At 40.1% G+C, this 17822-nt stretch overlaps 1 protein-coding gene across 1 annotated transcript in view; it reads right to left on the bottom strand.

Annotated features, from left to right (window-relative positions):
- DNAH8 (dynein axonemal heavy chain 8) overlaps positions 1 to 17822 on the bottom strand; it is a 310125-nt gene that overhangs the window by 151427 nt on the left and 140876 nt on the right. The window contains 7 exon segments of the mRNA XM_030314553.1: positions 3911 to 4033; positions 4686 to 4820; positions 5280 to 5422; positions 11823 to 12060; positions 15095 to 15235; positions 15326 to 15567; positions 15685 to 15931. Coding sequence (XP_030170413.1) covers positions 3911 to 4033; positions 4686 to 4820; positions 5280 to 5422; positions 11823 to 12060; positions 15095 to 15235; positions 15326 to 15567; positions 15685 to 15931 — 1269 coding nt within the window.

Raw genomic sequence — 17822 nt, 5'->3', positions numbered from 1 at the left:
CCTAGGAGGCTGTGGCCTCAGGATGACACTTGCACAGATTTGCACCCTGGGTATGCATAGCCTAAGTGGACCAGAAACTTTCCAATCTTAGCCTTGCTTTGAGATAATCCTGACTGAATAAGCTCTTAAGGATCTGGCAGAAGAAAACTCAAAACCTGTCTTGATGAGAGCATATCCAGCTTAGGCTGTGAAACACAGTCATGATTAATTTTTCAAGGGTAATGATCTAGCAAGCAGTCAAAGATACTTACAGAAAATAAGACTTGTTCAACACACACAGGAACTATTAAAATAACAAAGAGCAGAAATAGGATCACATAGACTTCAGATGCTGAAATTAACAGGCACAGGCCTTAAAATAACTATGCTCAATATGTTTTAAAATTCATTTGAAAATTTGAAAATATATGCAAGGAATAGGAAACTATAAAAATGATGACATATTTTAAAGAGAAAATAAACAGTAGCTGAAATAAAAACTCAGTGGATGAATTTGACAGGAGATTAGACGAAACAGAGAAGAAAATTAGTGAGGAGGAAGACAAAGAGGAGAAATTATCTAGATCGCAAGCATTGGAGACAGGAAAGGCTGGGATGTAAGAAAAAAAGGAGAAATATACAAGGCATAGAAGAAAGTCTGACATACAATAGGACTCTGAGAAGAAGGGAAATAAGGAGGGGCAGAAATAATATTTGAAGAGATAAGGACTGGGTATTTTCTAGAAGTGATGAAAGACACCAAACCACAGATTCATGAGTTCTAGCAAATTCCAAGCAAATAAGTACAAATAAATCTACACCAAGGAACATCATTTTTAAAAGAAAGAAAATTACAGGAAAGTAAAGCAAAGAGAAAGCCTTAAAAGCAGCAAGTGAAAAAAAAAGGCAGATTAAGTTCAGACGTGCCATGATTAAGTGGTAGCTGAATTCTCAACAGCAACAAGGAAAACAGAAAACAGGAAGAATATATTCAACATGATGGGAAAAAAACCCAGAACTGCGAGTTTAGAATTTCACACCCAGAAACACTGTCTTTCAAATAAAAAAGATGAAATGACATGTGCAAAGAATTAGTCATGAAAAGACCTTCTCTAAAGTAAGTTCTAAAAGCAGAAGGAACATACCACATGCAAGGTCTGAGAAGGAAGAATGAAGAAAGAGCAAAGAAAGTGGCAAACAAGACAGCAATGCAAATGAAGAGTGAATATATAAAAAAGTAAAAATAATGTCTGTGGGAGTTAAAAAAAAGGGGGGGGGGCACCTGGGTAGTTCAGTTGGTTAAGTGTCCAACTTCAGCTCAGGTCATGATCTCACGGTTCATGAGTTTGAGCCCCACATCGGGCTCTGTGCTGGAAGCTCAGAGCCTGGAGCCTGCTTCAGATTCTGTGTCTCCCTCTCTCTCTGCCCCTCCCCTACTCATGCTCTGTCTCTCTCTGTCTCTCTCAAAAATGAATAAACGTAAAACAAATTAGAGAGAGAGAGACTTAAAATACAAATCAACAATAAAATGATAGGAGAGAGATAAAGGAAATTAAGGTGTTCAAAGGTCATTGGATATACAAGATAGGAATAAAGGGTTTATCTTTATCTTTCATTACCCGTGTATGCAGGATATACTGTCTAGGTAAGCATTAGAACACAGAAATTGAGTGCAGTGTATAGGTAGTAAACAAACAAAAGGAAAAAGTCAATCTTCTCGGGAAACAGGAAGAAAGCTACAACACATGTGTGCTCAGCAAACGGTAAGGAAATGGAGGTGTTAGAGGTCCGAGAAAATGAAGAAAGTATGAAGCAGTCATGTCACAGAGAAGGAGCCTGAATGGGAGCTGAGGTCCATGATGATGATTTAAGTTTATTTATCTATTTTTGAGAGAGAGAAAGAGAGAGCAGGGGAGGGGCAAGGAGAGAGGAAGAGAGAGAGAGAATCCCAAGCAGGCTGTGCACTGTTAGCACAGAGCCTGACGCCTGGCTCAATCCCACAAACCAGGAGATCATGACCTGAGCTGAAATCAAGAGTTTTAGTCAGTCAGTTTAACTGACTGAGCCACCCGGGCAGCCCCATGGTGATGATTTTAAAATGAAGCCAGAATTGTGTGGTTTTCTCCAGCCAAGCTTAGCCGCATAGGTGCAGGTGGGTGGAGAGCAGGCCGAGTTTCAACAAGGCTTTAATGGGGTTATGGCTTTCACAGGTGAGTAGAGGGTGTATGCGACAGTGATTATAGTGATGGGTCCTGGAATTCCAGCTAGGAAAGGAAGGAAGTGAGGAAATGAGAGGAAATGAGGGATAGCTTAATGACGGCAGGAACTATGGATCATGGTAGCTCTCTCTCGAATCTGGGAAGTGGAGGGAATAAGCTAGAAAGGGTGGATATGGTAATCAGAGAATAAAATGCTTGAAACTGAGATAATGAAGGGGTCACAGTTCTCGATAATAACAAGGTGTAGGTATGACTGCATGGATGACTAATTCACCCAGGGTGGAAGACACGATCATCACAGGAGGAACTAAGAGGTCAAGATCACGTATGTCAGTATTGGCATCACCAAGAATTACAACAAGCAGGCTGCATAATTTGCAAGGCCCAGGGCAAAATGAAAATGCAAGGCTCCTTGTTCAAAAGTAATTATTAAGAAATTCACACTGGTGGCTACAGAGCATTAAACCAATTCAGGTCCGTTTGAAGTATGAGTCACTGTGTCAGCCCAGTTTCGACACACATGATTCTGGCCCCAGCAAGAGGGAGAGTAACAGTGATCCAGGAATGGAAATCTTCAGGATGTTGTCTGAGGGTCTGAGGTGACAGCAACAAGGGAAGCATGAGGTGGGATTGATCCCTCCACAGGGCAGGGGACAACAAGAGGCAAGGAGGACATCTCCCCCACCTCTAGGCCCAGGGGCTCAACTTGACTGAGGAAAGCAGCCTCCCAGGTTTCCATTAGAGCAAGCAGGCAAAAGAAAAATTCAGAGAAGTTGCATTTACAAGGAATTCTGTGGATGAACTATGGCTTCCAGGGGCACATAGAAAGGTTTCAGGGGGCACCTGGGTGGCTCAGTCGGTTAAGCGTCTGGCTCCAGCTCAGGTCATGATCTCATGGTTTGTGGGATTGAGCCCCACATCGGGCTCTCTGCTGTCGGTGGAGAGCCGGCTTTGGATCTTCTGTCCCCTTTTCTCTCTGCCCCTCCCCCACTCACTTGCGCACTCTCTCTCTGTCTCTCTCAAAAATAAACATTTAAAAAAAATTTTTTTAAGTGAAAGGTTTCAGAGTGGGAAAAGTAGGAAGTAAGGTCAGAGAAGTGCTGTGCAAAGCTGTTTGAGGAATAGTCTCAGGTGAGCACAGAACCTGGGAGTCTGGACCTCCTAGAGGTATCTGAGGTGAATCCACATAAAAGGCCGGATGGAATGGGTGCTGGCAGTCTCCAGGTAGATGTAATTGATGAAGCAGTGGGCAGTGGTGGGAGGGAGGTGTTGGCAATCCCACAAGGAACATGCAGAACTCTGACCGCATCAGTGAGGTTCTCTGATGGGGAATGCCTCTGGGGTTGACAGATGATCACAAGGGGGACACACGCATGGCAGAGTTAAAAGGAAAAAAAAAGGTATTTTCTACATCAGGTATTCCTTGGAGGGAGTATGTAGAATAAGAGGTAACAGAACAAAACTAAAACCCTGGGGAAAGGAAGAGAGGAGCCAGAAAGGTCACTGAAATCACGAAGCCAGAGAGACAGGTAGGCGTATTGCTGAAAAGCCCACAGGGACCTCAAGAAGGGAGAATGCCAGCTATACCAGAGAAGTCAAACAAAACAGAACTGCTACTAGGGAGGCTTAATAAGATGAAGGCTATTGACATTTTTTATATATAACTAAAAATACTGATTAACTATCATCTATAGGAGATATTTTAGTCATACCTGATCTCCCCATTCATTAATCACCGGCATATTAATATCATCAATAAATACAGTCATTTTTCTGCCTCCTGGTGGCCCGTATGTGCTTCCCATTCGTTTATCCACATAGCTTTCAATGGTTCTCTGGAAAGAGGAAATGGTTTAAGTGTTAGATTTCAACCCAGATTCCTAAAAATGCTGAGCATGCCTCTCAGAGTGAATTGAGTTACTTAATATACATAAATACCATTATTAAAATAGACATTGTAGGGGCGCCTGGATGGCTTAGTTGGTTGAGCATCGTCGGACTGCTGGTCTCGGCTCAGGTCATTATCTCATGGTTTGTGAGATGGAGCCCCGAGTCGAGTTCTACGCTGACAGAGCGGAGCCTGCTTGGGATTCTCTGTCCACCTCTCTCTCCGCCCCTCCCCCACTCACACGCACATGCATTCTCTCTCTCTCTCAAATAAGTAAATGAGCTCAAAAATTGTTTTTTTAAATAAACAGTGTAAAATTGCAAAAAATAAGTTATTGGAATGTTAATCATTAATTTTATGCACAAAGTTCAGCTTCAGCCTCTATATTAGGTCAAAATATGCTATTTGGCTTTGGTTTCCATCTTAGCCTAGGGAAAACCAATAGCTGAATGCCAGGTGCAGCCCCATTTCCTATACACACACACACACACACACACACACACACACACACACCAGCTTTTATATGCATACACATTTTACTGTAAACACCACTCAAAACATTTAAGATGTTGATTACCTCAGCAAGTGATGGGTTTTACCTGAAACATGACTGGTTCTGTGGCAGATGAAAAGTTTAGACTTTTGGATAACTGTACTTCAGGATCGTATCTTTTCAAATAGGCTTTAATCATTACAGTTTTCGCAGTCCCCTGCTCTCCCGTGAGCAAAACAGCCTGCAGTAATAGGATAGTCATGGTGAAAGGGGTTGTATTTGGTTTTAAATGCCTTATGGCTCTAGCAGCCATTTTTCATTCTAAAAATTCATATGACTAATTTTTAATTACTTTTTAGAATTAGACCCACGTCAAAATAAATCCTAGTTCAATTAAAAATTTAAATGTGAAATGTGTACTACAACTGTGCTGGAAGAAAGAATGGGCAAATATTCACGTGACCACGAGAGAATGAGGGACTTTGTGAGCATATGACAGCTTTCCTTAGCAAGCCGGAAGTCAGAAGTTCAGGGGATACTGAATTGGAGTGTATCCTGGGGTTCATTCGCCAAAAGCGTTTCCCTTAAATGGCACCACTTCTGGCCCCTTGTGCTGGAATTTAATTTTTCTATCTGTACCGTGTGAAAAGGGATGTGTTTCATACAGGTTTGTGATCAGCTAAGAAACTATCAAACTTACTTTATATTGTTTTGCAATGGTGTCTATCAAAAAATTTGTTCTAATATTGTCAACATTTGGAACCAAAATTGATGAATATTCTGGAATACTGTCAGTTGGATAATAATATGGCTGTAGTTTCTTATTCCAGTGTTCCCAATCACCTATACAGTAAGTAAAAATTCATCTTAATAAAACTGCACTCTTTGAAAAGTATCTCAAAATATAAAAATGCAAATGCCATAAACACCCAACAGAATCACATGGACATTTAAACCATTTTCCAAAAATATGTGAACATATCTACTTATCTAATATACATGGCATTTGATCATTTAAATTCATTTTGCCCCCTCACAAAGCCAGTTTTTAAATTTCTAAATCACTCATCTAGAGAGATCTGGCCTGAAAGGGAATTAGAACTGGCTACTGGTAAAACCAATGACATGTTTAATATCTAGTAGGGAAGCCCCATCAACTGAAAGGATAGGGAAGACCAAAAAGGGGTTAGTGGACATAGAATGTTTGCCATGAGAAATGAGGAAAACGAATCTAGCCCTGAAACTAGTTAATAAAGTGCTCAGCCTATTGACTTAACAGTAACTACTAATTTATTAACTGATTTTAGATAGCCCATAATTTACTGATGGACATTATTGGTATAAGAATTATTTTTACCACATTTCTTCAATTATAAAAAAAAATTGTATTTACATTTAGCATATGTGGAATGTGCCTTACAATCTACAAAGACTTATAACCACCATTGGCTAGGCAAACTTGGTCAGAGATGTTCACACTGTTGCCATAAATTACTTTTATTGTTGGTATCGTATTGTTCATTTTAACTGGCTTTTCAGGAATATTATACTATGATTCAGGATTGTATCAAAAGAGTTACTGTGTACACAGAATGCATGAAAACAGAGCAGAGGCTCACACATTTGAGAGTAGCAAAGAAAATATTCATCACTGGAGGAATAACCTCAATCTCAAATTTCCTTGCAAAATAACAAGTCATTTGGTAAGTGAAGGTGCTAACTTTTAAGAAACTGATAAACTGTTTTTCCAAAGTGGCTATCCCACAGAGTAGTATACGAGAGTCCCAGTTATTACACATTCTTGCTGATATTTGGTATTATCAATCTTTTCATATGGCAATCATTGTAGTGGCTGTGTAATCATAGCCCATTCTAGTTTCAGTTTGCATTTCCTCGATAACCAATGATGTTGAATATCTTTTCATGTGTTTTTTCACCATTTTAAAATCTTCTTTGGTCAAGCATCTATTTAATTATAGTGCCCATTTAAAAAATTTTGGCTTGGGGCGCCTGGGTGGCTCAGTCGGTTGAGCAGCCGACTTTGGCTCAGGTCACGATCTCGCGGTCCGTGAGTTCGAGCCCCACGTCGGGCTCTGTGCTGACAGTTCGGAGCCTGGAGCCTGTTTCCGATTCTGTGTTTCCCTCTCTCTGACCCTCCCCCGTTCATGCTCTGTCTCTCTCTGTCTCAAAAATAAATAAACGTTAAAAAAAATTTTTTTTAATAAAAAAAATAAAAAATTTTGGCTTGACTGTCTAACCACTATTATGGAATGGCAAGAGTCCTTTATGTTTTCTGGATTGAATTGTTTTATCAGATATATTTTTTATTTTTTTAATTTTAATTCCAGTATAGTTAACATAGAGTGTTATGTTTGTTTCCAGTGTACAATATAGTGAATCCACAGTTCCATACATCACCCAGTGCTCATCATGACAAGTGCCCTCCTTAATCCCCATCACCTTTTTCAACCATCCCCCCATCTGTTTCCCCCCGCCACCATAACCATCAGTTTATTCTCTATAGTTAAGATCTGTTTCTTGGTTTGTCTTTCTTTTTCCCCTCTGCTCATTTGTTTTGTTTCTTAAATTCCATGCCTGAGTGAAATCCTATGGTCTTTGCCTTTCTCTAACTTATTTTGCTTAGCATTATACTCTCTATTTCCATCCATGTCATTGCAAATGGCAAAATTTCATTCTTTCTATGGCTGAATGATATTTCATTGTATATCTATATACCATTTCTTCTTTATCCATTCATCTGTCAATGAACACATGGGCTGCTTCCATAATTTATTATAAATAATGCTGTAATAAACATAGGGATGCATGTATCCCTTTGAATTAGTGTTTTCACATTTTTGGGGTAAATACCCAGTAGTGCAATTGCTGGATCATAGGATAGTTCTATTTAAAAATTTTTGAGGAACCTCCATACTGTTTGTTTTCCACAGTGGCTACACCAGTTTGCATTCCTATCAACAGTGCAAGAGGTTTCCCTTTTCTCCACATCCTCGCCAACACCTGTTGTTTCTTGGGCTGTTGATTTTAGTTGTTCTGACAGGTGTGAGGTGCTATCTAATTGTAGGTATCTAATTGTAGCTATCTAATTGTAGTTTTGATTTATATTTCCCTGATAATCAGTGATGTTGAACATTTTTTCATGTATCTGTTAGCAACCTATATGTCTTCTTTGGAGAAATGTCTGTTCATGCCTTCTGACCATTTTTGAATTGGATTATTTGTTTTTGTGTGTGTTAACTTGTATCAGTTCCTTATATATTTTGGGTACTGACCCTTTTTCAGATATGTCATTTGCTACCTTGTTGCTGCCTTGTTAATATGTTATTATTCTGGAGAATATTCCATGTGCTCTCAAAAAGAATGTGTATTCTGTTGTTTTAGGATGGAATGTTCTGAATACATCTATTAAATCCATCTGGTCTAGTGTGTCATTCAGAGCCACTGTTCTCTTGTTGATTTTCTGTTTGGATGATCTGTCCATCAAAGTTTGTGGGGTATTAAAGTCCCCTACTATTATTGTATTATTACCAATTAGTTCCTTCATGTTTGTTATTAACGGTTTTAAGGATTTGGGTGCTCATATATTGGGTGAACAAATATTTACAATTGTTAGATCTTCTTGATGGATAGACCCCTTCATTATGATATAATGCCCCTCCTTCATCTCTTGTTACAGTCTTTGGTTTAAAATCTAGTTTGTCTGATAGGAGTATGGCTATTCTGGCTTTCTTTTGATGTCCATTAACATGATAGATGGTGCTCCATCCCCTCACTTTCAATCTGCAGATATCTTTAGGTCTAAAATGGGTCTCTTGTAGGCAGCATATAGATGGGCCTTGGGGTTTTTTTGTTTTTGTTTTTGTTTTTTATCCACTCTGGCTCCCTATGTCTTTTGATTGGAGCATTTAGTCCATTTACATTCAAAGTAATTATTGATATGTATTTATTGCCATTTTGTTACTCGTTTTATGGTTGTTTTTGTAGTTTTTCTCTGATCCTTTCTTCTCTTTCATAATTTGTTGGCTTTATTTAGTGATATATTTGGACTCCTTTCTCTTTATTTTTTGCATATCTATCACTGGTTTTTGATTTGTGGTTACCATTAGGCTCGTATATAACATCTTCTCCACATAGCAATCCATATTAACTTGATGGTTGCTTAAGTTTTGGATACTCTTTTAAATAGTATATTAAAATTCCAATTTTTAATTGTTTGTTGTGAGCATATAGAAATACAATTTATTGTTGTATATTGCCCTTTTATCCTATGACCTTGCTAAACTAATTCACTGGTTTTAAAAACTTTTTCGAGGATTCTATAGAAATGGTCATATTGTCTACAAATAGAGGTATATTTGTTCTTTTCTAATCTGTAGATACTTTATTTGTATGTTTTTGTTTGCTTATTTATTGCCTTACTGCACTGATTAGACCTTCTAGTACAATGCTGAATAGCAGTGATGAGAAAGAACATCCGTGTCCTATTTCTAATCTTGGGAAGGAAATATTCAATATTTCACCAATAAGTAAGTAAAAATGTTATCTTTTCTGTAGATGCTCTTTGTCAAAATTATAAAGCTCCTATTCCTAGTTTACTGAGAGTTTCACCATGAAACGGTGTTAAATTTTGTCAAATGCTTTTTCTGCATCTATTTAGATGACTGATGATGTGTTTGGCTTTTAGTCTGTTAACATGGCAAAATAAATTTATTGCTTTTTCAATGTTACTCCAACCTTCAATTCATAGAATAAATGCTCACTTGGACTTTACCTGTTGACATTTTATTAAGAAATGTGTGTCAGGGCACCTGGCTGGCTCAGCTGGTAGGACATACAACTGTTAACCTCAGGGTCATGAGTTCAATCCCCACATTGGGTGTGGAAGCTACTTAAAATTTAAAAAGGGAAAGGAAAGAAATATGGGTCATTGTTCCTAAGACATACTGCTCTACAGTCTACTTTTATTATAATGCCTTTCTCTGGTTTTGATATCAAGATAACATCATCTTTATAAAACGGTCTGGGATGTATTTCTTCCTTACGTTTAATGTCTTAGAAGCAGTTTTTGTACAATTGGTATTATTTCTTCCTTAAGTACTTGGTAGAATTCACCAATAAAGCCATCTGGGCCTGGGGTTTTCTTTGTAGAAAGGTTTTTAACTATACATTTTTGGTGAGTCTGGGGATATGTAGGATGTCTATTTCTTCTTGATGAGGTTTAGTAGTTTGTACCTTTCAAGGAATTTGTCTTTTTTATCTAAACATGTCTGTTTCATCATAAAACATACCTTCAAAACATTGTTTCTAGTATTCCCTTATTTTTTAATGTCTATACGGCCTGTAAGGATGTTCCCTCTTTCATTCTGAACAGCAGTAATTTATGTCTTCTCTATTTCTTCTGATATCTCTGGTAAGAGATGTATCAATTTTATTGATCTCTTAAAAAAAACCATCTTTTGGGGCAGCTGGGTGGCTCAGTCAGCTGAACATCCAACTTTGGCTCAGGTCATGATCTCACATTTGTGGATTCGAGCCCTGCATCGTGCTGTGTGCTGACAGCTCAGAGCCTGGAGCCTGCTTTGGATTCTGTGTCTCCCACTCTCTCTCCCTCTCTCTCTGCCCCTTCCCTGCTGGGACTCGTGTTTTTCTCTGTGTCTCAAAATATAAAATAAAATGTTAAAAAAAAAATTTAAAAACCCCCATCTTTTGATTGTTTCTGGATTGTAACAGAATTCATAAGTAGATTTAAGGATGCATCTCATTGTTAGTTTGCATTTGGAGTTAGAGCTCCCTTTTATGAACCCAAATCTTTAATAGCATCTAATCACACATAGAATTAACTTAATCATTCTGATTAAAAATGCCCAGCTGAAAAAAAGTTCACTTCACCTCAGTCTCTTTATAAAGGCCTTTAAAACCCCAACTTTCACTTAATCCCTATTTTCAGTATGATTCTTCCACTCTCAAATGTGTCCAGTATCCTCCAACTCTAGGCAATTCTGTGTTTCACACTCTCTAAACACCAATTCTTCCATGTTTGGCCAGTGTGAGGTGAGTGCAATTATCTACCAGTGTGATTTTGGAAAGAGGACCTGGAGGTTCTGTTTCTTAAACAGACTTACAAGCAGCACTCTGGTTTTTACCTCTGCCCTCACCCCAGTTTCCATTTCCCGAGCCATGGGAAGGTTCTGCGGCATACATTACATTGCCTCTCAACTCTTCCCCCTGCCAGTTTAGGACTTACCTTGCCCCGTGTGCCAAATCAAGTGCCACTTACCTTTCTGCTTTCTTGCTTTCAAAATGCTTTTGTTGCCATCCAGTGTCCTGTTCTGATTTTATGCATTAAAACAAAAACAACAAATGCAGGGCTCCTGGGTGGCTCAGTCAGTTAAGCGTCTGACTTCACCTCAGGTCACCATCTCATGGTCTGTGGGTCTGAGCCCCCTGTCGGGCTCTGTGCTGACAGCTTGGAGTCTGGAGCCTGCTTTGGATCCAGTGTCTCCCTCTGTCTCTGCCCCCCACCCTGCGTGCGCTCTCTCTTTCTCTCTCTCAGAAATAATAAATGTATAAACTTTTAAAAAATGCTTTTGCTGCTTTGGGGTTTTAGGAAGAATCAGAGGTCAATACAGTTTTTAGGAAGCATGTTTCATCTTCTCTGGAGTTTAGAAGAGTTGGGAGCTACGCTCCGGATAAAGGGCGCCAAACTCAAGGGCATTTCTCTTAGAGACAGGGAAGCTGGGCCCTGCCACACACAGGAGGCTGGGGGCTGAGGTGACAGCACCGGACTGTGCCCAGTCTGCTGCAGGTAAGAAGGACCCCATATGCTTGGTTCGTTCTCTCATTATTCCGACATTTCCAACAGGGAAGTTGTGGGATTGATCTGTTACTTCATCATGAGGGTAATCAATGTTCTCTACACTGCTGCCTTTCTCTTCAAGCACCAGGATGTACATGATGTGAGAGGTATTGCCAACTTATTTATACAAGATTTCACTTAGGCCACTCCAAAAAGAGGAGAAGGCAAGAGTCTCTTACCAGTTTCCACCATGGTCGATATGCAAAGTTCCACTATTTTTTGCATCTATGCTTTTTAAAAATGGTATTAGCAATCACGTTATTTATAATCAGCTTAATATTCCCCTATAGAAGAGTTTATGAAAGTTTATATTTTTCTCATTGAAAAAGAGATCATCTCATTTCAAGTGTAAGTCACTGTACTTACCATAATCAGTAACATAAAACTCATACATGGTCTGATTTGTGCCTTTAGGTATTTCTGGCAAGTCTAACTTGCTTCCATGACTTCGTAAAAAGGCCTCAAGCTTTTCTCTGCTTTCCAATTCCAAAAGGGCTCCTAAACTCCACATTAGGCCAAACACAAATAATTTATGAAGATGTTCGACACATGAAATACCACCTTCTTCTTTGGAGGGAATTAAACCTTCCAGTAGAGTGAGAGACTGAAAATATTTGAAATATAATAAAATAAATTTCGGTGTTCAAATTTTTGAAATTAAAAAAAAAAAATTAACGTTTTGGAGTAACTAAACTTTAGATCCAGAAACTACCTAGAAAACATCTAGTCTAAAAGGAAAAAAAAAAAAAAAAGAAGAAGAAAAAGAAAGTAAACATCTATTTTATTTAGGCCCTTTTCAGATGAGGAAACTGAAGCTCAGTGATGTTAGTCACATGAGCTAGGAACAGAAACCACACCCTCTGATTTCCATTGTGGCATCTTTTCTGCCAGTCCAGGCAGACTTTTTTTTTCTTTTATTTTTTTTTTATGTTTACTTATTTCTGAGACAGAGAGAGACAGAGCATGAGTGGAGGAGGGGCAGAGAGAGAGGGAGACACAGAATCGGAAGCCAGCTCCAGGCTCTGAGCTGTTAGCACAGAGCCCGATGTGGGGCTCGAACTCACGAACCGTGAGATCATGACCTGAGCCGAAATCGGTCGCTCAACCGACTGAGCCACCCAGGCGCCCCCCACGCAGACTTTTTAAACCAGGATGACCTTTCTCTAAATGCTGTCTGCTGTTGGACAGTGATCAAGCAATATCTGGAGATAGGGTTTTTTTCTTCCCTTCTTTCAAATATATTATCATTTAAAAATATTTATTTCAGGGGCACCTGGGTGGGTCAGTCGGTTAAGCATCCAACTTCAGCTCAGGTTATGATCTCACTGTTTGTGGGTTTGAGCCCCGTGTTGGGCCCTGTGCTGACAGCTCAGAACCTGGAGCCTGCTTCAGATTCTGTCTCCCTCTCTCTCTCTCTCTCTGCCCCTCCCTCACTCATACTCTGTCTCTCAAAAATGAATAAACGGTTTTTAGCCATTCGTGCAGTCATACCTACACCTTGTTATTATCGAGAACTGTGACCCCTTCATTATCTCAGTTTCAAGCATTTTATTCTCTGATTACCATATCCACTCTTTCTAGCTTATTCCCTCCACTTCCCAGATTCGAGAGAGAGCTACCACGATCCATAGTTCCTGCCATCATTAAACTATCCCTCATTTCCTCTCATTTCCTCACTTCCTTCCTTTCCTAGCTGGAATTCCAGGGCCCATCACTATAATCACTGTCACATACACCCTCTACTCACCTGTGAAAGCCATAACCCCATTAAAGCCTTGTTGAAACTCGGCCTGCTCTCCACCCACCTGCACCTATGCGGCTAAGCTTGGCTGGAGAAAACCACACAATTCTGGCCTCATGTTAAAATCATCACCATGGGGCTGCCCGGGTGGCTCAGTCAGTTAAACTGACTGACTAAAACTCTTGATTTCAGCTCAGGTCATGATCTCCTGGTTTGTGGGATTGAGCCAGGCGTCAGGCTCTGTGCTAACAGTGCACAGCCTGCTTGGGATTCTCTCTCTCTCTTCCTCTCTCCTTGCCCCTCCCCTGCTCTCTCTTTCTCTCTCTCAAAAATAGATAAATAAACTTAAATCATCATCATGGACCTCAGCTCCCATTCAGGCTCCTTCTCTGTGACATGACTGCTTCATACTTTCTTCATTTTCTCGGACCTCTAACACCTCCATTTCCTTACCGTTTGCTGAGCACACATGTGTTGTAGCTTTCTTCCTGTTTCCCGAGAAGATTGACTTTTTCCTTTTGTTTGTTTACTACCTATACACTGCACTCAATTTCTGTGTTCTAATGCTTACCTAGACAGTATATCCTGCATACACGGGTAATGAAAGATAAAGATAAACCCTTTATTCCTATCTTGTATATCCAATGACCTTTGAACACCTTAATTTCCTTTATCTCTCTCCTATCATTTTATTGTTGATTTGTATTTTAAGTCTCTCTCTCTCTCTTTTTAATTTATTTTACGTTTATTCATTTTTGAGAGAGACAGAGAGAGACAGAGCATGAGTAGGGGAGGGGCAGAGAGAGAGGGAGACACAGAATCTGAAGCAGGCTCCAAATTTCCTACATCAGAGACTACATTTCTCTTTAACTTTTTGCAGGGCTCAGCAGACTGTGGCCCCAGGGGCCAGCCACCTGCTTGGCAAATAAAGTTTTACTGAAACACAGTCACACTCATTCATGTAGGCATTGTGTCTGGCTGCCTTTGCAATACAACAGCAGGTGTCAGTGTTGAGACAGACAGTTGTGCAAATATTTGCTTAAATATTTGCTACATACTCATTTAAAGAAAAGTGCACCACCCCCCCATCCAGCATCAGAAAGAAATGTAACTACAGCAAGACATCCTCAGTCTTTCAAAACAAAATTAATTCAAGATAAGATGTTCACTTCTGTTATGCATTTTAAAGTAATTACTAAATAATTAATTGATTTGGGTCTCATGCATTACTTCTAACCTACCCATCCTCACTGACCGGTATCCATTATTAAACTAAGAGAAAATCAAAGCACCAGATTGGATACTGAAAGGTCACCTATAGCCTAGAAGCAGGAGAACCCTTCAAAATCTATGATTCGTTCTGTTTTCTCCGAAGACTGTTAAGAAAAGCTGAGGGGGCGGAGGGAGGCGGAAAAGACATACACACAAAGCTAGAGACTACTAGGAAAATTGTTTAAAGGTTTTCCCGGTCTGGTATTCTGTAAATATGCAATGCTGAGATGAGATTGCCATTCGAATCTTCTTGCTTGTTACCAGCTCCCTTTTTGCGCTTTTCGGTAGAACAGTCTGCTTTACTTATTTAGTTAGTCTACTGTCATGATTGGATGCACTTTCTGGGAAGGTTACTAACCTTGATGGTGGGGAAGACAGTTCATACCTGTTCCCCTGACAACACCCACCCTTGGGAAGAGAAAACAATAAAACAGATGGCAGTAACATTAACGAAATCTTTAATAGGAATCCAACTTCTCCAAGCCTTCACAGCCATATCATAAAAATATTTCTATGGACTGCGGGAATTTTCTATTTCAGATGCTTCTAAACTGCAAGTGGGCGGTGGGGGGGGGGGGGGGGGGGAAATGTCTCCAGTCTACATAGAGAATGTCCACAGTCTTACCTGCATGATGTAGTTGCACTCCAGGAGCTGCATTTTTGGATTGAGGTTCAGTTTCATGAATGTATATATATCTTCAAATATTTTATCATACAGAGTCTGGAATACAGAAGCTTCCTGCGCGGTGCGCTTCTTCAACCACGCCTGCAGCAAAGAGACAGAACCTCAGTTTCCCAAGGATGTGAACCCCGGGTAGCCGCTGAGCACACACTGGCGTGGGTCTCCTGTCTCCACCTGCAATATCGGCCTCCAGCTGAGCGCAGAGCTGCTGATATAGACCATGCCCATCCTGGAAACTGTGGCAGGGGAAGCATTCTCAATATTGTGGACTTCAAACAAAAGCTTGCAATTCGGAGCCATGGGGATGCGATCTCCATTAGCTAACGTGAGAGTTTTATTGTCATCCAACACAGAATTTAGGTTCTCGATCCAAATGGCATCCACGGGGCCATCTAAAATGAGGAAAATGTTTTCACCTGCAAATAATTAAAAGGGAAAATCACTTTTCACCTGTAAAAAAATTAAACGTTGTGTTATTAATAAACTGACGGGGGGGGGAGGGGGAAGCTTCACAAAGGAGAGTTGAGGTGTACCTTTTTTAGCTTTTAATGTTTTTCTCCACAGAGTAGAAAAAATCCCATCTGTCCAGTCATTAGTAGCAGTGTCCAGTCTGCCAAACATCTGAGGCGCGGTTATCGCTTTGGGATTCATTCGCATCTCTCTGTGAGGTCTTCCGCACTCAGTCAATGCCTTCATCAGGATTGTTATGACAGTCGTCTTCCCAGAACCACTGGGCCCCAGAGTCATCAAACCATGACGGACCAGAGACGTCTCATATAACTGCACAATGAAGCAAGCAATTGAAAAATGGAACTAATGAGTCTCTTGCTGACACTCATAGCAGCGTGCTGAAATTTAAAAAGCTTTCAATAAGCTATTAAAAGTAACTAGTTCAGGGGCGCCTGGGTGGCTCAGTCGGTTGAACGTCCGACTTCGGCTCAGGTCACGATCTGGTGGTATGTGAGTTCGAGCCCCGCGTCGAGCTCTGTGCTGACAGCTCAGAGCCTGGAGCCTGTTTGAGATTCTGTGTCTCCCTCTCTCTCTGCCCCTCCCCCATTCATGCTCTGTCTCTCTGTCTCAAAAATAAATAAACGTTAAAAAAATTTTTTTTAAAAAGTAACTAGTTCACTAAGGGATGAGAAAAAAAAGTGGTTTGTATTTTTTTTTTTTACTAGACGTGGCTAGCCAGTTAGCACCACATTATAAAATAACGTTAAGTGAGAAAATTATGACAATGTGGTACTTGCATTACGTTTTGGAAATAATGAACTCAGGATCTAGTTTTTGCTTCTCAAACTACTATTCCTTGTGATTTTGGCTTGCTGATGCAGAAGTTTTTCCACGCACACGCTTTCTCTGTATTCAATGTGATGATGTCGCCCCCTGGTGGTGGAAAGCAGCAACACAAACCATCACGGGGAAGACCAGCTTGAGATGAGTGATTTATTCAAGAAGTGCTCCCAGGGGAAACTGGTAAGGGAGTGGGGGACGCGAGACAGAAAAGGGAAGTCAGGGAAGGTGTTATTGAGGACAAAATCCTGTACAGGGAAGCCTGAACACTGTTCCTGGGGGGTACTCTGGAATGTAAGTTACACCTGCATTTATTCCACCTGGAAGCAGGGGAACTTGAATTTCCTACTCCATCACCCATCAGTCCTTAACTAACTGCTATTTGTGCCTGCTAACAAAGTGGCTCCAATCCTCTGGAAGAGAATAGTGAATATGGGCTATTAGAATAGCCCGGGAAGGGGCACATAGTTACGGTAAAAGAGATTCAAGGAGATGTGCTAAGAACTAGATGGTATCTGTTACAACATCCTCTCTATTGTTTTCTTAATAAAAATAAGAAGTTAAAAGCTAGCAGCTGGGTGGCTGGGTGGCTCAGTCAGTTGAGCATCAGACTCTTGATTTTGGCTCAGATCATGATCCCAGGGTCATGGGATCAAGTTCCACCCTACTTAAGAACCTCTCTCTCTCTCCTCTGCCCCTCTTCTCCTCTCTCTCTCTCTCTCTCAAAAAAAAAAAAAAAAAAAAAACTTACACCTTATAGGAGGCAGAATTTAAATTATTCTAACATTTTAGGTAGAAATGTATTACTACAGTAACCCATAGTTTAAAAGCAATAGAGACACTACCCATAACATTATATTCAAGAGTAACACTGTTGACACTGAGTAACAAGACAATATTCTAGTCCCCTACCCATTGAAATGACTATGATTTTAGTACTCAGTATACTCAGTATGTATATCATACAGATTTGGGAAAGTTTCCCAGAAATTAAAAGAAGTGTTTAATGGTTTTCAATACATGGATGATGAAAAATACTTAAACTTTTCCTCATATAGTTCCCTGTAAAATTTGAATGTGTCTCATATACTTGCACTTCTTATTATCCGGCAAGTTAAAATAAGAATTGTTATTTTCCGCATGCAGTTTTTAGCATTTTCCATAATTTCAGCTCCTTCATTTCCAAATGCCCTAGAAAATACCCCTGAAACATCAGGCCCATAGAGATTTCTTCCTGCATCTCTGCCAATCCTTCTTGCCTCTGCTGATTAACTGGTGGGTGGTTGACAAGGATGAAATGTAATGAGCAAAAAGATACCAAGAGACACAGGCAAAGGATTTAGATGTTAGGGTAGGCGTGAACTTGACCACACACAAAACA

This window comes from Lynx canadensis, chromosome B2 (genome assembly GCF_007474595.2).
Source record: "Lynx canadensis isolate LIC74 chromosome B2, mLynCan4.pri.v2, whole genome shotgun sequence".
Lineage (NCBI taxonomy): Eukaryota > Metazoa > Chordata > Mammalia > Carnivora > Felidae > Lynx > Lynx canadensis.
The sequence above is the reverse complement of the archived record's forward strand: the minus strand, read 5'-3'. Positions and strand labels throughout refer to the sequence as shown.